This window comes from Hyposmocoma kahamanoa, unplaced genomic scaffold (genome assembly GCF_003589595.1).
Source record: "Hyposmocoma kahamanoa isolate Upper Pololo Valley unplaced genomic scaffold, ASM358959v1 78, whole genome shotgun sequence".
Lineage (NCBI taxonomy): Eukaryota > Metazoa > Arthropoda > Insecta > Lepidoptera > Cosmopterigidae > Hyposmocoma > Hyposmocoma kahamanoa.
The window spans coordinates 5,657,644-5,674,060 of record NW_020653945.1 but is presented as its reverse complement, the minus strand read 5'-3'; the positions used below and the strand labels follow the sequence as shown (position 1 = coordinate 5,674,060).

The 16,417-nt window shown below is 36.1% G+C and overlaps 2 protein-coding genes across 4 annotated transcripts in view; both read left to right on the top strand.

Annotated features, from left to right (window-relative positions):
* Positions 1-2,856, top strand: part of LOC113233328 (proline-rich protein 36) — a 138,092-nt gene extending 135,236 nt beyond the window's left edge. For 2 of the 3 annotated variants that reach the window (XM_026468423.1, XM_026468422.1), the window contains exons 9-11: positions 266-444; positions 644-770; positions 1,146-2,856. In XM_026468423.1, coding sequence (XP_026324208.1) covers positions 266-444; positions 644-770; positions 1,146-2,362 — 1,523 coding nt within the window. In that variant the 3' untranslated portion in view covers positions 2,363-2,856. The remainder of the gene's footprint in view (positions 1-265; positions 445-643; positions 771-1,145) is intronic. The other variant, XM_026468424.1, reaches the window with a different exon arrangement.
* A 2,071-nt stretch (positions 2,857-4,927) lies between these two features.
* Positions 4,928-13,578, top strand: LOC113233148 (retinol dehydrogenase 12-like). Its single transcript, XM_026468156.1, has 5 exons — positions 4,928-5,227; positions 5,754-5,989; positions 8,653-8,892; positions 10,666-10,738; positions 13,194-13,578. The coding sequence occupies exons 1-5, from the start codon at positions 4,934-4,936 to the stop codon at positions 13,362-13,364; spliced, it is 1,014 nt and encodes a 337-aa protein (XP_026323941.1). The 5' UTR covers positions 4,928-4,933; the 3' UTR covers positions 13,365-13,578.
* The last annotated feature ends 2,839 nt before the right edge of the window (positions 13,579-16,417 follow it).

The following is a 16,417-nucleotide window of genomic DNA, read 5'->3' as shown; positions in this document are numbered from 1 at the left end:
CCTAATTTACACAAACATAATACTAATTATAAATTATTTCAAAGCAAAAATTAAAACTAAAATTTCTACACTGAATATAAAGGACGCTTGATTTAGTAGATGACACCAGAATGCAGAATACAAAAAAAAATACAACAACTCACAATATGATCAAATACTTTGAAGTCCAAAAGAAAATCGAGTCAAAGAACTCATTCGAACTGCAAACGCAAAACACAAACAGTGAATCACGTTAAAAGTATCATGACATCGCGGTCGCTTGCAGACTGGCAAGAGTCCCAACGGTCGTTGGCCCTGGGCCTCACGCTGCCTTCTCCTGGCTCCACAACTCTCGAGGACGTGCTGGACTCGCTTCTGGGCCTGCCTTCGCAGCCTACCAGGGTGCCCACACCCCAGCCCAGCCCTAGGAAAGCCACCAGCCCCTTCTATTTGATAGGGGGCAAGGTATAACGTTTTGTAGCAATTCCGTCAGACCGCTCAAACCATTGAAAATTCATTTCAAAGTTCCAAAAATCCCCGTCACAAAAGACTATATATATTTATATGTACTATATTTTTACCATGTTTTACAAAATTATGGCAAAAGTCATCCGGTTCGAATGGCAAATAGCGCAGTGTTCTGCATAGTGCACTAACCCTTCAGAGCCCACGTTACGAGCAGCTGGCCAGCAGTGGGCACAGCAGCGCCTCCCCGGCGTCGCGGCTATTGGGCACGCCCAGCGACGGGCCCAGCTCCTTCACCGACCCCAGTCCTGAACACGACCGACCAGGTAGGACTGATATGTAAGTCCGGACCGTTCCAATTTTTATTACTACCACTACCTACCTCACTGCGCTCTCTTCCATTCGCACTTTCACTGAGTTCTCCATATAATGGTTTTACTTATAATACCCTTGAATATAAATCACAGTTGATTTCTTTCACGCTTAAAGGTACCTCTAATCCCGAATGAACGACTTTGACTTGTCAATGTCCCTTTGCTTAGTTGTGAAATAATATGTTCTTGGTCTATTTTTTTAGAGTGGTTCTGAGTCTTTTGTGTACCATTATATATGTTTAGATTTCAATGTGTAGAACTTTCCGCTTGCAGATGTGTTTGTTTGGTATCGAAATGTAAAGCTGTAAGTATGTTGTTCGCTTACAGGCACGGATACAGTTGATAATCTTGCTCCAATGCAAGAGTCGCGAAGGCCTCGCTCGGCGCAGGGTGATCGATCTCGCCGAAGAAGCGAGCCCTTCGCGCAAGCAAGTGCCTCTCTGAATCGGCGCACTAGCCTCGACGCTGGAGGATCCCGCGTCACAGACTCCCAGATGACCCACCACGACTCCAAAACATCCCTTGTCTCCCTAAACACTGAGAACAGCACCGAAGAAGCCTTCGTCAAGTGCAAATACCCCAAGTGTACCTCTCGCGCTTCGTTGGTAGACGCCAAGAGGCACTACAAAACATGTCACAATTGTACTACAATGTACTGCTCAAAAGAGTGCCGAAGAGCACACTGGGAGAAACACAGAAAAGTCTGCTTGCACTCACGAGCCAGCGCACTCTGCCGGCAAATAATATCAGCAGCCAAAGAAGACGCAGACTCGTTGCATCAAATTAGCACGATAGCTCACAACGGATACCTAGCGCATGGACGAGGTGTCGTTAAAGTCTTCTTCACTAGTCCAGAAGCTGCGGAGAAATTCGCGAACCATGGCTTTCAATATTTAAGTGAACCCGAATACGTAAAATGGACGTCTCTCCAGCCAAACGAGATGGGCGTCGAATTGTACACTGAAGTCGTTAAACTATGCAAAGCCTACAATCCCGAGGCGAGAGTCATCCTGTACGTGGCGGTTTGTATAATCAGCGAGGTTCCAACTAAAGGTGCAGTGAAATGGGAAAGGCAGATGGTATCAAGATGTGCCAAGTTACGCCTTAGCAAAACTGTCACTGCCGTGATACAAGAACAGAACAGAAAGCGACATAAAAAAGATAGTAAAAACACACCCGAGGAGAGGGAAACTTTGGTTTTAACATCTAAGATGATCACAGCTGGGGATAAGAACGCGGCTACTGCTCACAAGTTTAGAGAAATATGCTTCCAAAACATATCGAAGGAACTAGAAAGCCGAGGAGTGAATTTAAAAAAGCATTTTCCTGAGGTGTACTCGAGGCTAGCGGCATACGTAGATGGAACTAGCGATAGGTTTATCCCGATGACAATTTATCCTAAGGACGTAACAAGCGGAAAGTCCTTTATGTGTGTGATAATGCCGGACAGTGATGCGGATAGTGGTACGCCGGTAGATGGAAAAGTAACCACGGTGGACGTAGGTGTGGATAGATCACGACATCAGCTCTCTACGCCCATGTGAAATATTACGATCCGACCGAGTTGATGTTATAAAGGAACATTAGAATTTATTATACATTATGTATATTATATATTAATTATAACTCTCCAAGAATCTCACGTGTGAACTATACAGGGTGTTCTTTTTTCGGCCACGACACAAATTAAAATGTGATTGAGCATGACGACATACAACCCATGGGCATCATTCTGAAATCACGAATAATCTCCTATTTTATACATTTCAATGCAATCGAAACGGACATTTTGTAAGGAGTAATCGACAATTTATCGTTATTCGCGAGGTTCGCTTAATTTTATATTGCATATGAGTACAATCACCTCTTAAAGTGTGTCTTGTGACCAAATAAGCACTCTGTATAATGTTAAATGTGCCCTTAAAATAATTTTAAGAGATATACTTAAATGTAAAAAATGTAATGACATCTCTTTAATGCAATCGATCGGTGTGTCGTGCTATTTACTCTTTATGCGCAATCAAAACCGAAAAAGATATAAAAATGTATATGTACTTACTGTTTATCTGAATACAGACAGTACATTTTAAGATAGACAAAAAAGCGCAGAGATTTATTTTTTCACAACGCTACAAATAAATTCCCTAAGTGCTTTATTCGATTGTTATTTTTATCTGTTGTTGTAACTAATGTGTACTTAGTTAGATAGATTTATTTAGAAAATATATACAAATTTTGCGAAGTAAATAAAGTTAATTTCTCTCATAAATATAACATTTTATTCTGCAAAATGACAATAGTTTGATATTTTAAAATTTTATGGCATAGAGGGTATTTTAGAGTTTTTTTTTATTATTTTCATTAAAAGTTATTGCTTTCATTATTCGAAACATACAATTTTTGTATACAAAAAAATATGCTTAAATGCATGCAAACGCATAGTGAGATGAGAAGTTCATAATAAATCTAGTGCATAAATATTTTATCTTTAAATAGACGGAAGTAACATAACAAAATTTAACATAAACACATTTTGTGCTGGAGAGATTATTGTAGAAATAATGCAGAAGTGTCAAAATATTTTTCCGTGTGTATTCAAATCGTAATGGTTGTCTGTAAAAATGGCACAAAATAAAGTTTACTTGACAAAATGTATGGTGCCAATCAATTAAATGTTGAATAAATGAGTTTTTTGGCTGACTGTATTGAAATATGTACCGTAAATGTACTGTATTTTAAAATATCGTTGCTGTTATTCAAGTTGGCTAAGCCTATGTCCTAACATTTTGCACGTGATTTTTGGCACCTTTTGGTGAATTTGTTGATGTTCAATCAGATACTAATACAGCAATGATTACTAAACACTATACAATTGTTGTATTTTACCAATAAAAGATTTGGACATGGGCTTATGCACTATCTCTGTCATCTTCAACTAAAATTCTTCTTGAATGTGAACACCGCATCAAAGTATAAACATGTGCCCTTGATTAAAAACTACCTGCTTATACAAATATATGTGTATAAACAAAGATGTAATTCTATGTAACTGTATGGAAGAAAGAAAGCTCATAAACATTTTCTAATATTATTCTAATAAAATATTATAATTTAGACATTTTTGAACTTATCTAATATACCTATTTGTAAACGCCTCATGTAAAGATATTTCATACATAAAATATTATATTCATGATGTTGCCATATCAATTGTTTTTCATAGTCTGAATACAGATTTTTTTATCTAGTTGTCCCTTATATGTACCTATTTCAAATAAATGGCCCAGCTATAATTGTTTTATTTTAATATCGCTTGTCACACGTAGATATACATTTTTTTCGTATTTTGAACTTATCCGTATGTAACCCAAAAGCTACGAAAAATTTAAATACTATTTAAATCCTTTCCTAAGTTACATCTAACTTAAAAGAAAGTTATGAAGGTAAACGTAACGCAAAAAGCAAAAGCTCTTATACATGCAGGTCACCTCATTAAACTCGAGGTTAGATAGTTGACAAAATCAGAGAGATCTCTTTTTTCCCTCTGGATGCAAAAAGTTATGAATATCTACGACTGTCAAATATAACTAATTAAGCCATAATAAATTAAAGCAGTAAATGAGAATACAAAAGTGCACCAGGCCAATAATTGTTGTTATTCGAAAGTAAAATTTTCATACTGGCCGCCAAGTGCACGTTCAAATATGTGTTCAAATATGTAGTCAATTCACCAAAATAAAACCGACAGAAATTGTCAATTATATTTGTTTGTGCAATTGGTTCAGGAGGATCTTGATGTTCTAAGTGTATGTAAAATAAAAATTAGTTTTCTTGTAATGAAAAAGATAATTGATTGTGGATTTGAAACCTCTGTCGCTGAATATCATATTCGCAAAATATCATGTTCGCAAATATAAGCTTGTTGGTTAATATAATTTCTGAACGAAACTGTGTTGACCGTGCTTTGAGCTTTGATCGTTTGACGCGAGACCAAATGACATTTTGCGGCTGACATTTTTGAAGAGCGGACGGGTTTCACACCAAAAGCATCCTATGCTTCTTCCGCAAAATCTGAAAATTTAAATAGTACTTTTTTTGTAGATACATAAAAATCAATGTGGGAAATGGTGTCGACAAAAGTTATTTACGCCGCGATACCAATTTCGGTGGTGGTGGCTATTGGGTTGCTGCGTAAGTGGAGGTCAAGAGGTTGGGCAAAGTGCTTGAGCACTACCTGCCTCCGGGGTAAGACGTTCATAGTGACGGGAGCGAACAGCGGCATTGGTCTGGAGACCGCCAAGGCACTTGTTCGTAGGAAAGCACGCGTAATCTTGGCGTGCCGGAACGTCGCCAAGGGGAAGGAGGCTATCGCTGAAATTAGGAAAGAACAACCCAACGGCGGCGAGCTAGTAAGTAAATGGTTTACATTGCAATTACTGGCATTACCGTTGAAATAAATTCGTTCTACTTTTTATGCCTGGTTAATAGGAATTAAGGTTAAATATGAATTTCCTGTGTTAAATGATTTACTATGTGCTAGCAAAAAAGTCAATTTAACAGCTGCAGCACATACTTGCTAGGATCTATCTCTGTATAACTTTTTTGTGGTGATGTCTTTATTATCTTTGAAATCAAATATTCAAATGGGCTGTTTTTATATGAAATATTCCATGAATATACACTATATACACAACTATGCGTACTTTACACAGCAGTTGTGCCGTTTTTCGTTCCGAGGGCAGATATCTTCAACAATCATTGTCAAATGTATACCAATTTCATGAGAAACATTAATAAAAGGAACGTGAGGTACAGACTCTTTTAAAAGAAATAAAACTACTGGAGCAAAGACAATGCACATACAGCCAAATTGCATGTATCTACATTTTTCAGTAATTTAAAAGGACTTATAAAGTAATAACAAAATGTTTTCAGATACCAATGCAACTAGATTTAGCATCATTCACATCTATAGAGAACTTTGTAAGCATTATAAAAGCAGGTTTCTACAAAATTGACTGTCTTATCAATAATGCTGGAGTGGTAATACCATTGAAAGATGATGTTAAAACCCAAGAAGGCTTTGAGATCCACTTAGGGGTGAACCATTTGGGACATTTTTATCTAACAAATTTGCTCTTAGATTTGCTGAAAAGAGGTTCCCCTAGCAGGTATGTATTTGATTGTCATTTGTTGTTGCAGCATGTCACATTACCAATGTTTTTTATACACAATTTCGGTATTAAGAATATACAGACTTATGAGTAACAAGTGATGGGATGACAAGTTGTGTGCCTGATGATAAGCAACACACTTTTACCCATAACAGTTGCAGTGCCACTCAGAGCTTTAAAAGGATGTACTTTAGTAACAGTAGAACTCCTTGTAAAAGATTTCATCCAGGGAAGTACTGCCACATTAGTTATTTCTGCTGCCAAGCAGTAATGTGAGCATTACTGCATTCCAGTTTGGAAGGATAAGAAGCTCTGCCGTCCGTTAACTATAATGCGGCTAAGTAACAAAATAATTTTTTGAGATATAAAAACTATAACCCTGAAATTGTTTAATGATATTTCAGCTATGCATCGTTAGGGTAAGGTCCGATAAGTCAAACACATTGACTAATTTTAACTGTTATAATTATTAATACAAAGATCGAACACACAGAAGAAATTCATTCGATCCGGCCGGATTCGAACGGACGTCTTCTAGCTTACCGTGCCAGACGCTATACCAACTAAGCAACGGAACGAACCAGCGCACCTCACGAATTTTTCTATGTGCTTGCGTCGTGTCTTTGTATTTGGTTTTTTCAACGACTTTTTAGTCGTAGCGCCATCTATGAGAAATCTATGAAAGATTTATCATTCAGTTAGTACCTTTACAGCTACCAGTCCTGGCGAGAGCTTAACTAAGCTTAGTTTGCTTAGTTGGTATAGTGTCTGGCACGGTAAGCTAGAAGACGTCGGTTCGAATCCGGCCGGATCGAAGGAATTTTTTCTGGGTGTTCGATCTTTGTATTAATAACAATAACAAACTAGTGGAGTAATTTCACAACAAATAATTGAATATCAATTCAATAAAAATTTAAAATAATTTTAACTGTTTTTAAACCAGATTTTTATGCGCTATTGAAAATGATTATTTAACCATTTGTCACTTAGCCGCGTTTTGGTTAGTGGACGGCAGACCTGGTGAAATTACATGGGGCTTGTCAACTTATGCCTCAGAGTGTCAGACGCATTGGCAGTGCCCTTCAGAACTTTGTGATTTAAAGCTGAGTGGCACTGCAACTGTTAGGGACAAGCATGTTGCTTACCACCAGACACACAACTTGTTTGTCCCGTCACTTAGTATTATAAAGAAAATGTAGTATTATGTAATACTTTTTGATCTCCTTTATATACTTTTTCATACTCCTAGGTAACTCAAAATGTAATTTATTAACTGAAGAGATCATTACTTGTATATTGTTTGACGACCTCAGTGGTCGAGTGGCTTGCACACCGGTTTTCATAGTGTCGCCATCTCTGAGGTCCCAGGTTCGATTCCCGGCTGGGTCAATGTAGAAACTATTTTTTCTATATTGTCTCGGGTCTGGGTGTTTGTGGTACCGTCGTTGTTTCCGATTCCCATAACACAAGTGCGTTAGTTACTTTGGGATCAGAGCAACGTATGTAATGTTGTCAAATATTAAAAAAAAGACTGAGAAATTCCTAAGATCTACTGACTCGCTCTGTAGCTCAGTTAGTAAGAGCGGTAGTCACGATCGAGTCCAGTCTGATCTTAGGAATTTATCTTTGTGTCAATAATAACAAAGATATTAAAAAAAAAAATTGTTATACAAGACGAACCAATTTCGAGGACGAAACAACACCACTTTTGATTAAAATGTGCTATTGATATATTTCAGTTATATATAACATGTTTTTTTTCTCAATGTACTTAAAGTGTCACTTCTTTTTGTCTTTTAATCATCTTCTAAATTATATAGTTTAGCTTTTATGCCCTTTTAACTTCAAAGTAAACCTAAGACCTTACAAACTTCTTCAAAATCTCAAATCTTTAATTTATTATCCTTTTGTCGGGCAAAGATCGTTTATAAATTATTCAAAAAACATGTTGATATTTTTTCAAATACTTATAAGCTTATATCTTCTACTTCTAAAATAAGAAATACATTATGAATCAAAACATGGAACATCATTTCAGTAAATAACACAATGAAGTGGTAATAAAATCTCTTTTATAAATAAAATGTTGCTGATTGATGTTACACATGTATATTGGGTTCCACAACAGTAATATCAGTTCAATTGACCTTTATGCTCTGTGGATTGTATATAGATAATCATATAACACACTTTTGTAAATATATAATATACTTCTAGCTGCTGCGTACTTTGCAAAAACATGTTGGCATATTTATTGCCAGGAACTTCTTTATGAATTAGGTTTATTTTTGTTCAGGTTTTGAATGTGGTGGATACTGAAATGTAGCAACTTTTAGTTATAAATGTGAAAATACTTTAATTTATTATATGTTGCCTCTTGAGAACGTTTTGTCTCTTTGAATATGAGACTTGAAAAACATGATTTTGATCTAGTACTGATTATATGGATATACAAAGCACAACTGCTGTATTCTTTATTGAATGGTAGGGTCACCATCACAGTCAAAGCTACAGACACCCTATTTTCCTCAGCCAGCAAATCGTGTGCCATCCTATGTGACATTTAAGAATAAGAATTATGCGTATGTAGAAAAATGTATATATTTAAGAATAATATTTCTTCAATAAAATGTAAGTGACCATTGAATTGGGCTTTCCAGAGTTGTAATTGTATCATCAACACTTCACGAAAAAGGCAAATTGGATTTTAGTGATCTGAACCTTAGGAAAGAAATTGAGAAAGCGAAGGAAGGCAAGACAGATGCCCGTCACAACCCTGGGTACAGCAACTCAAAGCTTATGAATGTGTATTTCATGAAATCACTGGCAGATAAATTGAGGGGTACAGGAGTGGATGTGAACGCTTGCTGCCCAGGGTTCTGTTACACAAGCTTATTCAGGTAATTTTATTATTACAGTCATCTTTTATACTAGATGTTGCTGGTTTGCAATAGCTCCACGACCTTATGGCCTTGTCATTAAAATTATTGTTTGCATTTGTATACATATGTATAACAAATAATATGTAATGAATTTAAACAGGGACATAATGATGGTTCCGAAAAACATTGCAGCGAAATAAATCTAACTGTAATACTAACTATGCTGCGTTAATGTGAGTTACTGAAAAATAACTAGAATATAGGAAATGAACCTATTTTTCCGGATTTAAATCGCGTATATTTGTTTTTTCAAACAAACCGACATTTCGGGTCCTTTACAGGTCCCAAGGTCACGGTTGACTTCAAATAACAATGCTACGAAAAAATATGTACTTCCGAGTAATATAAATTCTGGAAAACTAGCTAGTTAATAATAGTATTTCCATATGATGCAAAAGTTTTCAGTCATATTTACAGTGCCCTACAGAATCCATAAAGCGCTGTTAACTTCGTCTTAAGCTATTTCCATCCCCTTTAACATTATGGCAAATGCAATAAAGAATTGAACCGTTTAACAAAATTTTCGGTAAAATATGAATTAAGTTGGTAGAGTAGTATTACGTCAACAATATTTTTCGATACTTTCAGTATTTCGTTCGGTTGTTTCTGTTTTTTATTTTACAACAAAAGTACCTTAAAAAATAACGTATTAATATTCATATTTTGAATGAGCTCATACATAATTTTACTTCTCAGTTTTTATTACCACCCAATTAAAAATATAATTTAATGAGGTGGCCGCTAAGTAAATATTTGTAGTATATTTGCGTGCATTAAAATTAATATGGTAGTGAAATAATTATTAAACTTCATATAAATTGTTCTGTCAATGTTTCAGTACAAAATAATAATCCATTTTTTTTTCATTAATTGCCAATACGCTGTTGTCAATACCCGATAACTACAGATTTCCCTTTATCTCGCATTACATCAAAATGTGGATCAAAAATTTACACAATACTAATAAATATATGCATAATCAGCGTTGCTATCTCATGTCAAACGTTTTGATAACACTGAGAACTGCTTATCAAACACTATGTATATGTATAAAATTGATAAAGGAAAGTAAACAAAGTGACACTTGACATATGCTATTCAAATTTTATATATGTTTGAGTAGGTATAGGTATGCATGAATTTGGGTGGTTTTTTTTATAACGGCTTTAAGTATCTCCACTATACAGGAAAGACAGGGCATAAAAAGTAAAATATTTTACAAGTTTTATATTACATTATATTATTTTATATTATATTACATAGTTTACAAGATTTGATTGGTTTTTGGGTTAACAGTTAAGATCTCTCTCTCTCTCTCTCACATACACACACGCACGCACGCACGCACGGACGCACGCACGCACGCACTCTCTGACTCTCTCTCTCTCTCACTCTCTCTCTCTCTCTCTCTCTCTCTCTCTCACACACACCCTCTCTCTCTCTCTCTCTCTTTCTCTCTCTCTCTCTCACGCACACGCACACACACACGCACACACACACACGCGCGCACACACACACACACGCGCACACACACACACACGCGCACACACACACACACACACACACACACACACACATGCCCGCGCGCGGTTCTAAAACTAATATAAACAACACTTTGTTCTTTAAAACTTAAACATTTATTGTAATATGTTTTTAGGCACTTTTATTTCTCTATTTTGTTAGTACACCTTACTCAATTATATTCATTATATGACTATTCCTCAATTTCAGATATTCAATAAGGTGGTACCACTACATCCTTATGGCACCTGTGTTCTTGCTGTTCATGAGATCTGCACAACAGGCAAGTAACGTTATTAATTGGACCTTTAGATCGATAGACTACTATTCACACCATACTAAATTATTTAAATTTAAACTATTCAAACTAAAACATGGCAACGATGTGGTTGGTCATTAACCTCCATCACGTTTATTGTATATTGACATCTAAAAGAATATGCCGAAAATGGATCTGATGTTCGTTTTTCGATATCATTTGTGCTACCAGAAATAAGACGCTCCGTCCCTTTAGGGAGTCACCACGCTTATCGACACGGAATCGCATCAGGAAGTTTTATATCCATGAAGTAAGTGCGAAAAAGACGCTGTGCGTTCGCAGTACGACGCGGCGTACTAACCGATGCGAATCGGCTGCCTGTGAATTTCCGATCACGTCCTTACGCAGCCGATGACGGCTGATTGAGGGCGTCGACGCTCGAACGGCAGCGTCGAAGTTCCAATTGCCACATAGACGACGCAACGACTCTGAAGATGTATGGCGGCGCCGACGACGTCCGAACAGCTGCGTCTACATTCAAAAGGCCACGTCTAAGCCCGAACGGCTACGTCTACGCTCGAACGGCTAGGTTCACGCCCCGAACGACTATGTCTACGCCCGAACGGCATGCGTCGACAGCGAATGGGCTTAATGCGACAAATGTTGTAGAACATGATTCCGCGTTGATGAATGTGATGACTCCTAACTCGCTTTTACGCAAAACGATCCGTAATATGACAGTGTATGATGATGAAATGGTAAAAACGAATTCTGAATTTGAGACGCTCTTGTTCAAACAATCATGAACACGTATATTATTTGATGTAATTTTTTAAACAACGAGCGAACACGTAAATTGTTTAATGATTGACGCGTGTGATGACACGCTCTCTGCAATTCGGGTGCACGACGACATAATGCAAATGACTGCATCCGTACATGACACGTGAACACATGCAAGCTACGCTGCTACGTTCGTATGGAGTTACACTACTTGATTTATTATACTATGATGAAACTGTTCTTCTCCGCTCGGCTATGGTAAATAATGAGCCTAATGATCACATTGTGTCACCAGGCTATCAATGCTTTATCTGTTAACAAATGAAACAACAGCAAACGTGTTAATTTAACACTAAGCAAGGCTTAATATTTATATTATTGGTCTTATAGAACATATTATATACACTCCCGGACACATAATTCGAGCCACCTCGCATCAGTATTAAATGCATTAAGTTTAAACACTGTTCGATTGATCAAGATAGTTGATCAATCGATCAGTGTTCTTTAGATTCTAGTTTCAAAATTGCGTAGGATAGTTCCTACGCAATTTAGAAACTAGAATATTAAAAGTCTTTTCCATAAGTCCTTTTAGAAAATTCGGACTTTCAAAACCGGGGGAAACCTTTTCTTCGTTGATACTATGATATAGTGGCTCGAATTGTGTGTCCGGGAGTATATAAATTGTCTCGATAAGGATAAATATTAGTAGATTATTATTTATTGATGTTAACTTTTTTATTAAGACTTATGAGTTGTAATAATTGATAAATTCCGAAAATAGTTTATAATGTTACTTATTATGCTCAATATTATAGCTATGAGTGATAAAATTTATTATGCAATAAGAAACTCGTAAGATGCTAGATTTGATGGTTGTCACGATGCAAGTTTAAAAGCTAAGAAGCTTTTATCTCTCATAATAAACGAAGCCATGTTGGAACGTCTTCAATATCAAATGTTTTACATAAAGTGTTTTGTCGATTAGTATATAGTTAATTGCTGTTGGGAGGCTAGAGCAAATCTGTCCATTGAGGAAGTTAGGAAATCCACTGACGACATTAAAATAGATGACCATTCTTTTTAAACGACTTCAAAAAAGGAAAAGGTTCTCAATTTGACTGTATTTTTTGTGGATATTTGTGAACCGATTTCCATGATACTTTTTTTGTTAGAATTTGGCCACCTTAGTAGTAGTTCAATTCAAATTCGAAGTAAATATTCCACATCTAAAGATGGCAAATTAAGGGATAAATTCGTTTTATTGAATTTCACACACTTGCCGTGAATCAATGTCAATAAAACTGGGCAAATAGATGTAATTCCACAAACTTTTGAGGTCGCTTTTTATGTATTTTATTTGTCGGTCTGTGTGCAAACAATACAAATTAATAATAATAATAACGCAAACACTCATAGTCCCTCACTAGGGAAAACCTGTATCGCGGGTGCCATTGACACAGGCATAGACAACCACAAATTACGTGCAAACTCACGAGAGAAATAAATGTAGGCCTTAGAATCCAACCCGGGACCTCTGCTTGGCAGTCCAGCACGGTAACTGTTCGGCAATTGAGGCATTATTGACGTCAAGTCTACTGCCACTTGCAGAGCCAATGCGTAACTTATCAGTCTTAGAAAATAACACTATGAGCAACTTTATGGGAATGATAATAAGAAGGTTTACCTGTTCCAGGGCTCAGAGACTGTAGTCTTCTGCGCGACAGAATACAACATCGAAGGCCAAACCGGCAAGTTCTACCGCGACTGTGCAGAGTACCAATCGAAGTATCCCTTTGACAACGATGAAGAAATCAAACTGTGGAATGTTAGCGACGAAATGGTCAAAGCCAGGAAACCTTTGTGAATGAGGGTACAATGACAGTACGTTTAGGGAGCATAGAGAGTGCATGGCGGTATTATCATCGCTTAGCTAACAAAACTTTGAAACACTGGAAAATTGGTATTTGATATTAATACGTTCACAGACCTCAACAGATCCTTAAGGTCGAAATCAATCCTCGCGAGTCCACCAGAATTTGTGTGAAATAGTTTTGATGCGGAAAACGGGTGATCGGGCATTATGGGTGGCTTATGTCCAGCAGTGGACTGTAATAGGCTGATTGATTGAGTTTTAGTTTTGTCTTTTACTCTCACATTATTTGTTTATTTATTAATATTATTATTAGGCCATAGAATTAATAATACTACTAGGTCATCGGCACATAAAGTCTGTTCCAATCCATTTTCAACAAAAAGTAAACAAAACTGTTTGGTTAAAATTCTAAAGCAATCACTGAATAAATCGAATAAGTAACACTTTCACGTATATTTCGACTTGATATCCCATCACTTTTTCCAACAATATTTATTTGAATAGCACATTGACTTACAAATAAATGAACGACGGGTCTAATACAAAAACCACGAAAAAAATGTCCCATGTCAACCTATTCGAAATTTAAATTGTAATGTCATCGCAGTATCGCGGTGTCAGTAGAACAAATGAAGACTAAAGCGGAGTTTGGCGCTCTGTATACGATTTTAGCGCCTTACAAGTGCGGACACTTTTTAGCGCGGACCCGACGTCCTGTAATTGTAAGTCAATGGAATAGCATCATATAATTGTGTTTGAAAAATGGTAGTCCAAAAGAGAGGTATTTTCATCTATATATCTATGACTTGTCTATGGTTGCTTAGTGCTGTACGAAAAAAACATTCGGTTCACTCAATTAAAGATTTTGTAATCGATTAGTAAATCGAATATTTCTGTCGCAATTATCGCTAGGAATACTTAAAATTAAGATTTCGGAAATTTTAAATATGCTTATGTAGGGAAAACCGCTAGTATGACTCAATCGAACAAATCGATTCATTCAATTAATTAATCGATTTGTAGTTGGCATTACAATTGGCCATCACTAAACCGTCTATGGTCGATACATAGAGAAACTTACACTGTTTTGTCATACAATTTTTATACAGTATTTTGTATCGTAACAGGGCGTATACAACAATGACGCAACATAACAAACATCAAACACTTTAATTTAAAAAGAAAATAGAAATAACGTATAGAAAAAAAGAAAAATAGAAATTACTATCTGAAGGCACTGCCATTGCGCCCGACACCCTGAGACACGAGTTGACAAGTCCCATGTGCTTGTAATTTCACCAGCTCCCTTAGTTACCCTTCGAAACCGGAACGCAGTAATACTCACATTACCAAGGTGGCAGTACTTCCCTGGACGAACTCTTTCACAAGGAGCTCTACTGATACTAGATAATATTTGACATTGCAGTAGTGTGTACTTGCGACTTATGGTTGAAACCAATTTGCGACTCGAGTTATTGACTGTGTTAGAGAAATACGAAATTGAGCAAGAAGTTTAATTGGCAATCGACATGCAACATGGCGACTGCTATAGGTGTACCAGAATCTGATGGCACTTAGACAATTTTAAATTTATAGTGGGCAACATCAGTATAATAGGAAAAAATGTACTATATACTTCATATATCTTAATTGACCAGAATTGATCTAACCTCGTACATGTTTTAAGATCTGTATGAATTTGTGTGTGAGAAAGGTAATTTCTGATACAATTTACAGTTAAACAAAAAAATATATCAAGTTCTTAGGTTTTCGCGATTGTTACACATAGGAAATGAAACTATTTTTCCGGATTTAAATCGCGTATATTTGTTTTTTCAAACAAACCGATGTTTCGGGCCCTTTACAGGTCCCATGGTCCACCGTGATCATTTAAGTCCGGAAAAATAGTTTCATTTCCTAAAAATATATCAATTACATTGTGGGTGATAGATAGATTTGTTTACGTTTCCAGTTTGAAGTAACTCGCATTTACGCCATTAATCTTTTTTTATCACACTGTAGTCTTGCCGTTTAGTACCAGTAAAAATTACATTCGTACTACATACATTGATTTGGCATTGTTAAAATATCAAAGATCAAGTTTATTTACTCCTACTAATCGGCAAGATTTGAGACCCGCGTCTAAATCGTGAAATGTGACTTAAATGCACCTAATTTTTGATTGCTGATTTTGCGATATAAACATTATTGCAATGTTTTTTGCTTGAGATTGGAGGCGATTCTCAGTAATTTTGCTACAAAATCGTTATTTTACAGTGAAAAAGTTTAGCAGACAGCTATTTGCAATGATCACTTCACTTCACTTTTTATTTTTATGGCTCCAGCAATATGAGAACTGATGATTTTGCCAATATTATACTTTGTGGCAATTTGACACAAGTAATATTTTGAATTGACATGTGACAAGTTAACATTGCCATTGCATTGCATTTAGTGCCATGAGATTCTGGTACACCTATATCTCTTGATAAAAAAATCTTTTTTATTTTTTACCTTGTATACTGAATAAACAATTACGCCAGTGATGCTGTTAGCTAAGCGACGATATATCTTAGGCTCCAAGAAAGTAGGAATTTTTGTAACCTTTTTACATCGAGCATCCAGATGCTCATATTATAACCAGTTATTTACACGATTCCATTTTAGTATTTATTTTTGAAATTTTATGTCAATTGTGTGACGTACAAAAGTCAAAAATCATTTATTACATTTGTAAAATAAATTTACACTTCAAAAAGTCATTTTATAAACTACTTCACTTTGCTGACTTCCCTGAGAAAAACGAGCAAGAAACTAAGGGTTCATCATCATCAGCTTACAAGCATCTACGCTATGAGTTGCTTTTTTTTAAATAAACTTAATTGCAATGGAATACACTGAATCAAGTTTGTGTGGAATCTAGAGCCATGTCGGCTTTCCATATATCTTTATCTAAGACGTAGTCTTCAATTTTGTAATATGACTTATCAATTAAAATACTTCTAAGGTAAGTTTTAAGCTTAGGAAATGTGAATAGTAATAAT

Bases quoted from the DNA above. Each gene is read 5' to 3' on its own strand.
- LOC113233148 (XM_026468156.1), top strand. From the start codon at position 4,934: ATGTGGGAAATGGTGTCGACAAAAGTTATTTACGCCGCGATACCAATT. The intron at 5,990-8,652 runs GTATGTATTTGA...TGGGCTTTCCAG, and splicing joins AAAAGAGGTTCCCCTAGCAG to AGTTGTAATTGTATCATCAA. The intron at 10,739-13,193 runs GCAAGTAACGTT...TACCTGTTCCAG, and splicing joins TCATGAGATCTGCACAACAG to GGCTCAGAGACTGTAGTCTT.